Genomic DNA, 11,654 nt, shown 5'->3' with positions numbered 1-11,654 from the left:
TGAGCCACCATGTGGTTGCTGGGATTTGAACTCCAGACCTTTGGAAGAGCAGTCGGGTGCTCTTACCCACTGAGCCATCTCACCAGCCCCGGCAGGTGTATTTCTGAGTTCGAGGCCATCCTGGTCTACAGAGTGAGTTCTAGGACAGCCAGGGCTACACAGAGAAACCCTGTCTATAATATAGATTGCATCTATATTATATCAACCACAAAACATCTTGTATTCATACACAGAAATACACCGCACATACTTAAACACATACACAAACATACCACACATATACAAACAGATAGACAACACACACAAAGACACAGAAATACCACACATATAAAGACATACGCACACCACATGCATACATACACACCACACACAAGCAAACCATACATACACAAACATACACACACACACACACACACACACACCAATCACATAGACACAGACACACCACACACACACACACACACACACACACACACACACACACACGCTCATTCTTGGGACAGGGTCTTGTGCAGGTTCTTTGAACTTGCTATTAAGCTGAAGATCACTTTCTTTTTTTTAAGTAAGCACACTGTAGCTAGCTTCAGACACCCCAGAAGAGGGCATCAGATCTCATTACGGATGGTTGTGAGCCACCATGTGGTTGCTGGGATTTGAACTCAGGACCTTCGGAAGATCAGGCAGTGCTCTTACCCGCTGAGCCATCTCTCCAGCCCCTTGTTTGATGCTTATATTTAGTGTATATGACTAGAAAGGGTTGAGTTTATAGAGACAGCAAACACCTCCACAAAGCTAATCCTCTCTGACTTCAATTTCTGCTCCTCTTGTCTCTGTCTCCTGAGTGCTTAGATTACAAACTTGAACCATGACCCAGGGTTGTCCTGTCCTTTAAAAGACACTTTGAGCCAGGCAGTGGTGGCACATGCCTTTAATCCCAGCACTTGGGAGGCAGAGGCAGTAGGATCTCTGAGTTCGAGGCCAGCCTGGTTTACAGAGTAAGTTCCAGGACAGCCAGGGCTACACAGAAAAACCCTGTCTCGTAACCCCCCCCCTTTTTTTTTTTACCTAATTCTGCCATTCATATTGTATCATGCCTAGATACATACTGCTTGAACAATAGGTTATTATCATTCTATTTTTTAAAAAGATTTATCTTATTTGTAGTTATGTGTATGCTCTATGTCTCTGTGTGGGAATAATGTATGTGATTGTTGGTTCCAGATGACGATGTCAGGTCACCTAATATTGGGGTTACAGGTAGCTATGAGACATGCAGTGTGGGCACCGGCAACTGAAGTCAGGCCCTGTGCAAGGTCTAGGTGAGCTTTAACCAATCAGCCATCTCTCTAGCCCCTGTCACTCTAATTTGCCTCAAGTCTGTAAAAGAAGAAGAAGAAAAAAAAGGCACATATAGTGGGTTTTCTTTGTTATTTGAATTCTATGATTCTAGTTCTAGAACCTCTAAGTGTAGAGAGGATTAGCTTTGTGGAGGTGTTTGCTGTCTCCATAAACTCACCCCTTTCTTGTCACATACACTAAATATAAGCATCAAACACCAAGATAATGATATGGGCCTTGTCTATGAAGAACTCAACATTTAACTGTGTTTAACCATCCAGAAAACGGAAGAAAAATGGGGTAAGTGCCTCTGTAAGACTTCTCCAGGCAAATGAGAGGGGTGCGTCTGAACCAATCGTGGAGCCTTTCATCCAAACAAGAGCTAATATTTGATCACACTGTGAACCTCGAGATTGTGCTATACCTGCTTCTAGTTGTGGTGTGACTCAACCCTTAGCATATACCTTTAATTCCAAATGATGACGTTAAAGTTAGTTTGTAGAAGGAAGCACCCGTGTTTGAAAGTGATGTCTGAGTGACAAAGTGATGAATCAGAGAAATATTTGACAGGATAGGATATGCCCAACTCTCAGAGAGAGAAGAAAGAGAGGGAGAGAGAGAGAGAGGAGAGGAGAGACAAGGAAGCTACTTAAGGGGCAGTGCAAAAAAAAAAGGAAGAGGTTGTTTTATTGGGACGATTATAGACGGGTTACAGAGAGAGAACAAGCCAGACACAGGTAAAGACAGGAGAAAAAAAACAAAAAACAGAGAATGAGAAGGAGCCAGAAAATTAGAACAGATTGCTAGAGTTTGTTTGAAGCCAGGCAGAGCAAAACTCAGAGGCCGAGAGAGAAGCCAAATTGAATCAGTCATCTTGGAAAAGAGTTTGAGCCGGAGCGGCTGAGTTGAACCAGCCAGCCAGAGCTCAGAAAGAATAAGAAAGGGCGAGCTTATTCGGCAGTAAGTCTCAGAGGCAGAAAGCATTCTGGACCTAGATTAGACTGTACGGAGGCTAGAAGCTTCCAGGACTAGGCCTCGGTTAGCAGAAAGAGGCAGCGAGCCTCTGAGAGGACAGTCACATCAGGTGAATAAAAGTTACTTTTACAGTTAATGGTCTGGGCTAGAGAAATGGCTCTGTGGGTAACGTGTGTTACACAATCATGTGGATGTGCTCTCTGACCCCCGGTATCTGTGCAAAAAGCCCAATAGGTGGTCCTGATGCAGGGCAGAGAGAGGAGGATTCTGGGGTCTTGCTGGCCTGCCAGTCTAGCCAAGTGTTAAGTTCCACATTCAGTGAAAGACCTTCTTTCAAAAACTAAGGTGGTGGAGGGGCTAGAGGGGTCGCTAAGTGGTAAGAGCACTTCCCGCGCAACCATGAGAACCAGGGTTTGGAGGGTCTGGAGAGATGGCTCAATGGTTAAGAGCACGGGATGTTCTTCCATAGGACCCAAGCTCAATTCTCAACATGGCAGCCCCCAACTGGCGGTCCAGTTTCATGGGATCCAGTGCCCACTTCTGGCCTTCACTGTAACCTGGCATGCAAATGACTCCACAGACATACATACGAATCACCCATACAGATAACATAATAAAAAGAGAAAAATATTCAAATATTTAAAAACCTTTTTAAAAATAAGGTTGAGGCCGGGTGGTGGTGGTGCATGCCTTTAATCCCAGCACTTGGGAGGCAGAAGCAGGCGGATTTCTGAGTTCGAGGCCAGCCTGGTCTACAAAGTGAGTTCCAGGACAGCCAGGGCTATACAGAGAAACCCTGTCTCGAAAAACAAAACAAAACAAACAACAAAAAAAGTTAGGTACCTGACAGAGGTGGGTATTAAATGGCTATTTAGAGAGCTAACTGACCTCAAGACAATTAGTGGCTCTAGACTTTCAGTATTCCAACCTCTCCATACCCTTGAAATCCTAATCAATCAACAGTTACAGTAATGACAGGAAAGCAGGCTCTCCTGGAACTCCCATTCAGGAAGCTCTGGCGGGTGTTCCACCCTCTTTACCTCAGTCAGCCGAATGCTGGGTTTTCAGACACCTGCCTTTAAAATGTAAAAACAAGCAAACAAAACCCAGGATGGAATCCATACTACTACAGCCTGGGAAGCCATTTCTTCTGTGGCAATTGAACCAAGATCCTTGGTCATCCCAGGCAAGCGCTCGACCACGAGCTGCACTCCTTATCCCTGGAAAGTCGTTTCTAGTTTCTTTTAACTAATCTATTCATAAATGTAGAATAGTGTGAACGTGGTATCCTCAGAGACTGCAGGGCTTGAATAAAAGCCACCCAAGAATTCCTAAACACAACTCCTTGTCTCCCTTTGGCCTTAAAATTATATATATATATATATATATATATATATATATATATATATATATATATGCGTGTTTTGCCTGAATGTGTGCGGAGCACTCGCGTGCCTCGTGCCTGCGTAGATCAAAAGAGAGCGTCAGCTCCCCGGAACCGGAGTTAGGGATAACTGTGGCCACCACGTGGGTGCTGGAAACCAAATCTAAGTCGCCTGGAAGATTAGCCAAGTAATCAACCGCTGGACGCCCTCCAGCCCCTAGTAAAGCCTGAGCCTACGGTTTCCTGGTAAGGATCGCTCAGCAAGTGAGTGGTCTCGGTTCCTCGGGGACCGTCGCTTTCAGGTGGCACGAAGGACTGCCTAAAGGAGACAGATCTACGGCAGGGTGGAGCCGGCAGGGTGGCCGGGCACCCCGCGCACCGCAGAGGCGGGCTCTGGCACTTCTGCCCGCGGGGCCGCTCTGCGCAGGCGCGGCGGCAGCGCGACGTCCCTCACTTACGGCCGAAGCGGTTCGCGCTGGGAGTCGGTGGCGCCGTGCAGGGCACTTGGGAACCGACAGCATTGGCGCGGGTAATCAGCTTCCCTGTCCTCCTCCTCCCACCGCTACCATCCTTGGGACGACCTCCGAGCCTCGCGATGCGACGAGGACGGACGGCCCGTCGGTGGCCCGACCCAGCCCGCGCGTCTGCTGCCCGCGGGGGTGAGGGGCGGGGTCCCGGGCTGGGCTGCACCGCACCGCATCGCACCGCACCGCATCCTGGCGTCTTCCACTTGAAATCTCCCGGGTAACTAACTCGCGGCTCTTCTTGTTTTGCAAGACTGGTATCCGGTTGATTGCGGTTTGCAGGGTCGGCCATGGAGTCGGAGCAGATGCTGGAGGGACAGACCCAGGTACCAGGAGGCCCTGGGTTCAGGGTGGCGGTGTGCGGGGAGGCAGCGCGGGACGGGCGGATGTCTCTCTGTGACTGTATTTTGTTTTCTAGGTTGCAGAAAACCCTCACTCTGAGTACGGGCTCACAGACAGCGTTGAGGTAACTCGCTCAGTTCCTCTGCCGCATCTATGGGTCTCTTGAGAGCTGGAGAAAACTTAGGATCGCTTTACTAGGCTACTCTGCACGAGGGAACACTTTGCTGCCGCGATCTCTCCGTAGTATCAGATTATAGGTGGCTTCTTTTCCTAGCATGCTAATATTTGGCTAAAAATAAAGGTACTTTGTAAATGAAAGATTAGATCCCGGAACCAGAGCTGGGAAGGTTTGGTTAGGAAAATGGAGGCTTCCCGGAGAAAATTTGTGTGTGAATGGGAGGCTCGAGGGATTAAGTTCTGGCTTAAAAAAAAGGGGGGGGGGCAGGAGGTTTCCAAGCAGTTGTAGAAACAGGTGTTAGAATTTATTCAACGCTTTGCTGTTTGTGAGATATATACCAGGTTAATCTGAATGTATCTTCAGCTCCAGAATGCTTAAAGTTGAGTAACTTGTTAAAGGTCAGGAAAGTAAGCTTAGACAGGTTTTATTTTTTTTATTTTATTATTACTTGTGTGTGTGCACGCGCGCACGCGCTCTCTCATGTATGTGCACAAGTGTCAGAGGGCTCCCTTACAGAGTAGGTTTTTTTGCTTCCACCCTTAGGTGGGTTCTGGAGATGGAACTCAGTTTATGAGATGTGGGGGTAGCAAGCTCCTTACACACTGAGCAGTCCTGCCTGACCTAGAGCTGACTCTTACAGAAGGACTTCAGTGTGTTTATATTTGTGTGATTTCTCTCTCTGTCTCTCTTTGCTTCTCTCTCTGTTTCTCTCACTGTCTCTCTCTCTCCCTCCCTCCTCCCTTTCTCCCTTTGTGTGTGTGTTTATATATGTATATATATTTCTTTACTTTTTCTATTTTTTCCCCACCCTGAGGTAGGGTTTCATTAGCTCTAGCTGTCCTGGAACTCACTATGTAGATCATGCTGGCCTTGAATTTACAGAGATTCACCAGCTTCTTGTGCCTCTTGGTGTTGGGAGTAAAGGCGTGTGCACCGCAGCCGGTTTTTATATTTCTTTTTACTGCTTTGCACGTGTTCTGCCTGGGTATGTATATATGTATGTACATCAGAAGGCTGGAACTTGAGCTACAGACAGTTGTGAGTTGCTGTGTATGCTAGGGATTGAATGAGGATCTTTTGCAAGAGGAACTATTTTTCTCTTTCTCTCTCTCTCTCTCTGAGACAGGGTTTCTCTGTGTAGCCCTGGATGTCCTAGGACTCACTCTGTAGACCAGGCTGACCTCAAGCACTCTCCTGCTGCTATACTGGTGGTGTTTTTTTTTTAAAAGATGTATTTATTTATTATATGTAAGTACACTGTAGCTGTCTTCAGACACTCCAGAAGAGGGCGTCAGATCTTGTTACNGATGGTTNTGAGCCACCATGTGGTTGCTGGGATTTGAACTCCAGACCTTCGGAAGAGCATTCGGGTGCTCTTACCCTCTGAGCCATCTCACCATCCCCCTATACTGGTGTTTTTAACCATACCCCACCCCCAACCCCCAACTCCAGCTTTGGCTATCTATATTTTTATTTATATTTCTTAGACTTTTGAAATTTATTTTGTGTGCTTGGTTATTGTGACTGCATCCGTATCTGTGCTCCATGTGCCTGCCTGGTGCCCACAGAGGCCAGAAGAGTACCAGATTCTCCCTGGAACTGGAGTTGTAGACAGTTGAGGAACTACCTGGCGGGTGCTGGGAACCAAGTGCAGGTATTCTACAGGAGCAGCCAGTGCTTCTAACTGCTGAGCCGTCTCTCCAGTCCTGTCTATAGTTTTTTAAGTGCCCAGCTTTTTACATTTGGGCTCGGGATTTGAACTCAGGTCCTTATGCTTGCTTGCAGAACAAGTTATCTAATTCCCCAAGCCATCTCTCTAACCTTTTCACACAGTTACGTGTTTTACACCTTGTGTATGTGTGGTCTTCTGTATGTCTGTAGGTGTGCTGTGTGTGAGGCGAGGCGCACTTGTTTATTCCTGGTGAGGATTGAATGCAGGCTTTTGTATACGCTTTGCATATGCTTTGCCGCTGAGCTGTATCCCACCTCCAACCCATCCTAGTGTTCATTCATTTTTTTAATTGATTCATGGACTTGGTTTAGTGTTTTCATGAAATTTGGGGAAATCGTAGCCCTTGTTTAAACATTTTGTCAGATTTATTTGTCCATACTTTTCTCTATTTAAGATCTTGATTTATTCTTTGACAGTTCCACACGTGTGTACAATATATCTTGATCATATCTATTTCCATCTTTCCCTTGTCGTTTACCTGTACACCCCCGACTCCCCAAACATGTTCCCTTTCACTTTCTAACTTCCTGAAACTTCACTGAGTCCAGTTAGTGCTGCCTGCTGGAGCGCTGACTGATCTTGGGCTGTCACTGTAGCGGCAGTGAGCCATAGCTTAACACTCAGGCTTCTTGCAAAGGACAGCAATCCCTCCATACACCGGGTCTTCTGCCTCATGTTGGATAGTGGTCCCTGAGCCTTAGTGGGGAATTGCCTACAAGTTCTATTTAGATATTTAGAGCTGAGTCCTAGCAAGCACTTTGACCCCTTCTGCGCCTTTCTTTGTTGGTGACCACAGAAGAGTCTTCTCTGCCCAAGGCTGAGAGCAGCACTGATCTGTGGGTAGAAACAAGCATTTAGGCAGCTTGACCACTGTTTCAGGGAAGCCACAGTAGGAGCTGACTCCCGAAGTTCTGTGGCCTGCAGAGATGAAGGCTTTATATACCAGGGAGGCATGTCTATGCCTCGGAGCAGGCCCCAAATCCAGTCAGAGAGCAGTAGGTAACCCTATATACCATCATGCCACTGTAATGTTACTGGGCACATCTGTCCTGGCAGGTAGTGCCTAAGGCATTTAGGATTCACAGATGGGATAAAACTAATTTATATTTAATGTCCTTGTCTAGTCTGTTTTACATGTGTGTGTATATGTATGTGTGTGTGTATATGTGAGAAACCCTGTAGTGAAAAATCAAAAGGGAAAAAACGTAAAGAAACCCCAGTTTTAAAGAGGGAGATGCAGATGGATCCCTTTGATATCCAGGACAGCCAAGGCTATAAAATAGATTCTGTCTCTCCATTTCCTGTCTTTCCCTCCTCTCTCTCTCTCTCTCTCTCTCTCTCTCTCTCTCTCTCCTGTCTCTCCCTCCTCTCTCTCTCTCTCTCTCTCTCTCTCTCTCTCACACACACACACACACACACACACACTCACACACTCACACTCACACACACACTTCAGATTATATGTGTCTCAGGGGTTTTATTGCTGTGATAAAATACCATGACCAAAAGTAACTTGGGGGAGGAGAGGGTTTATTCATCTTAGAGTTTGTAGTCTATAATACAGGGAAGTCAAGGCAGGAACTGATGTCGCAGCTATTGAGGGATGCTGCTTACTGGCTTGCTCAGCTGTCCTGTAGGACCAGCAGTCCAGGAGCCCCACAATCCACAATGGGTGGGTCCTCTCATGTCAACCACTAATCAAGAAGTGCCTCACAGGCTTGCCCATGGGCCAATCTAGAGGGTAATTTCCTCAAATCATGTCTTCTCTCCTCCCAAATGATGGCTCTCTTCTAGCCTGTGTCAAGTTGGCATTAGAACAAGTCAGTACTGTGTATGAGTGTTTTGTCTGCACACATGTATGTGTGCTACAGGCATGTTTTGTGCCTGCAGAGGTTGGAAGGGGCAGATACTCTGGAACTGGTTATGAGCCACCATGTGGGTGCTGGACCTGGGTTGCTCTTCAAGAGCAACCAGGGTCCTTAACCACCATATTTCTTAGCCCCCATATTATGTTTTGAGTTGATTGTTTCTGTCTTTTCTGTGCAGTAACTGCCTTTGCCTATTGTACCATCTCATGGGTGTTGCCTAGTCATTTTTCTTTCTCTTTTATGAGACAGTCTCACTATGTATGTAGCCTTGCCTGTCCTTGAACTCACTGTGTAGCCCAGACTGGCATCGAACTCACAGAGATTCTTCTGCCTCTGTTTCATGAGTGCTGAGCAGAAAGGTGTGAGCCACCCTTCCTGCCTTATAACAAAGTAATTCCTTGATACTCTGCTGGGGTCTGTGAATTTTAAATTGTAGAGTATTAGATGTTTTTTCAAACAGTCTTGAATGTTGTCCTAGAACATAGCTGAATGATTTTTTAATAAAGTTGAATTTTTTTTTAAAAAAAGATTTATGTATATGAGTACACTGTAACTGTCTTCAGAAACACCAGAAGAGTATATCAGAACCCATCACAGATGGTTGTGAGCCACCACATGTTTGCTGGGAATTGAACTCAGGACCTCTGGAAGAGCAGTCAGTGCTCTTAACCGCTGAGCCATCTTTTCAGCTCCTCTGTTTGACTGTTTAAGGCTTGCTTTGACCTTTGTCAGATGGGGCCAGACCAGCCTTTAGTTTAGGGCTGATTTTATCACTGACTGTTCTATCTAACGTTCCCTGTATTTTGAGACCCTGCGGCTCTGGATCATGTGTAAGTATTCCCGAGTCGTCCGGATAGTCTCCACTGGTCTCTGGTAGCCATGAGTGTGAGTATAGATCCAGTTTCTTCCTGCATATGTCTCCTGCCCACACAACTTTATCCTCGGAGTGCCCTGGATTGTAGCTGCTTTGGTTTTTCACAGTTTTCCCCACTTCTCAAGGCAGGGTGACTTCTAGGCTCTGCTCAGGTAGCCTTTGCTACCTCCTGAAAGTTGTCTAGGAGCAAGCAGTAAGCAGGCAGCAACCACAGGGTCCTGTCTCTCTTTTTGTTTGTTTGTTTGTTTGTTTTTGAGACAGGATTTCTCTGTGTAGCCCTGGCTGTCCTGGAACTCACTCTGTAGACCAGGCTGGCCTCGAACTCAGAAATCCGCCTGCCTCTGCCTCCCAAGTGCTGGGATTAAAGACGTGCACCACCACGCCCGGTCCTCTGTCTCTCTTTTTGTAATAACCATGGTGTACCATAACAATTCTTTGTACTCCTCAAGTTCACCTGGGCTCTCTCCCTTTTTGCTGTTTCTGTAGCACATTGTAGTCTTTCTGTTTCCATGCTTTGGGTATGCTTGTATCGTATGCATTTGGGTTAATCCATGACACTGACTTCTTTTTTTCCTGTTGTTTTGGGCAAGCATCCTGACATAAGCAACGGAAGGGCAGAAGGGTTTATCTTGGTTTATAGTTTTGGGGTACAGTCCATCACTGAGGGAAAGTCAGACTTGGGGAGCTTGAAGCAGGTGGTCATTTGTGTCAGCAGTCAGGAAGAAGAACACGAGAAAGGCTCCTGCTCAGTCCAGCTAGATTCTGTCTTTCTGTGCCGTCCAGAACAAGCCGTGCGAAGGCTGCTGCTCTGCCCTCCTTTATGGTGGGGTTTCCCTACCTCAGTTAACCTAAGCAAGCCCAGAGGGGAACTTATCTAGACAATCCTTTACAGGTGCGCTTGGAGTCTTATTTCCTACATGATTCTAGATGCTAACTGTCACACTGACTCATCTAGAATTAAGCTTAGCAATTTGCACATGGTAAGCGCTCAGTAAATGCTTGAGTGAACTTGGTTAAGGAGGATATTATAGGAAGTGTTTCTTTTTGCAGTGATTGATTTAAACCTTTTACTTTGTCTGAATTGTCTGTGTGTGTATGAGTATAGATCCCTGTTAAGGTGTTAGGCCCTGCCGGGCGTGGTGGCAGATGTTTTTAATTCTAGCACTCGGGAGGCAGAGGCAGGCAGATTTCTGAGTTGGAGGCCAGCCTCAAAGAGCCTCACAGAGAAACCCTGTCTCGAAAAACCAAAAAAAAAAAAAAAAAAAAAAAAGGTGTTAGGTCCTCCAGGGGCTGGAATGACAGGCATTTGTGAGCTGTCTGGTGTGTGTGTGTGTGTGTGTGTGTGCTGTGATTGGGGTCTGCTGGAACAATACTCACTAACCCCCAACCCCCACCCCGGTAGAGTTTTTCTGTATAATAGTCCTGGGTGTCTTAGAACTCCTTTTTTTTTTTTTTTTTTTAAATTATTTCATTTATACAAGTACACTGTAGCTGTCTTCAGACACCCCAGAAGAGGGCATCAGATCCCATTACAGATGGTTGTGAGCCACCATGTGGTTGCTGGGATTTGAACTCAGGACCTCTGGAAGAGCAAGCAGCCAGTGAGTGCTCTTAACTCTCCAGCCCCTGGAACTCCCTTTGTAGATCACAGATACCCACCTGCCTCGGCCTTCGAGTGCTGTCAGTAAAGGCAGCACGTGCCACCACTGCCTAGTGGGAGTGCTCACTCATTTCTCCAGCCCTCTTTTGAATTGTGTTTTACACTTTTCATTTTTTGGGATAGTCTCTGTGTGTAGCCCTGACTGCCCTGGAATTCACAGACGTCTACTTGCCTCTGGCTCCTGAGTGCTGGGTTAAAAACAGCCCAGCTCAGTGCCCCATTTAAAAGAGAGGTACTTGTAGCCGAGGCTAGCTTTGACCTCTATGTAGCTGAGAATAATGGGAATTCCTGATTCTCCTGCCTCCACCTTCCAAGTGCTGGGTTCACAGGTATGCACTACCGTGCCCAGTTAGTACCTCAGCTGACCCCAGGACTTGGTGCATCCTAGAGAAGTGCCCTCGGCGTTGTAGCCTGTCCCTTGGACTCCTGTTTCCTATTGGAGGTGTTCTAATAGCGTGTAAATGAGTAGTCCTTTTGGGGGGTGAATATACAATTGCTCTGATAAGTTAGGACTGTGTCCTTTACTACAACTAAAACCAATTTGTTTTGAAATGAATTAACTTACTTTATTTTATGTGTATGTGTATGTACTTGAGTGTAAGTCTGTACCAAGGAGGCCAGAGGGCATCAGATCCCTTGGAACTGGAGTTAGAGGCATTTGGTAAGTCTCCATGTGAGTGCCAGGAACCAAATCCAGGTTTTAAAGAACTGTAGTCACCCTTAACTGCAGAGTCATCTCTCCAGCCACAAGATGAAGTTTTTTTTTTTTTTTTTTTTTT

At 46.3% G+C, this 11,654-nt stretch overlaps 1 protein-coding gene across 2 annotated transcripts in view; it reads left to right on the top strand.

Moving 5' to 3' along the window:
* Nucleotides 1–1,452: 1,452 nt before the first annotated feature.
* Nucleotides 1,453–11,654, top strand: part of Dpy30 (dpy-30 histone methyltransferase complex regulatory subunit) — a 15,503-nt gene continuing 5,301 nt past the window's right edge. The window contains exons 1-3 of one of the 2 annotated variants that reach the window (XM_021218052.1): nt 1,453–1,638; nt 4,475–4,547; nt 4,640–4,687. In XM_021218052.1, coding sequence (XP_021073711.1) covers nt 4,512–4,547; nt 4,640–4,687 — 84 coding nt within the window. In that variant the 5' untranslated portion in view covers nt 1,453–1,638; nt 4,475–4,511. Of the gene's footprint in view, nt 1,639–4,136; nt 4,227–4,474; nt 4,548–4,639; nt 4,688–11,654 lie in introns of those variants that run through there. The other variant, XM_021218051.2, reaches the window with a different exon arrangement.

This window comes from Mus pahari, chromosome 18 (genome assembly GCF_900095145.1).
Source record: "Mus pahari chromosome 18, PAHARI_EIJ_v1.1, whole genome shotgun sequence".
Classification (NCBI taxonomy): Eukaryota; Metazoa; Chordata; class Mammalia; order Rodentia; family Muridae; genus Mus; species Mus pahari.
Note: the sequence above shows the minus strand (reverse complement) of the source record. Positions and strands in the feature narration are given on the sequence as shown.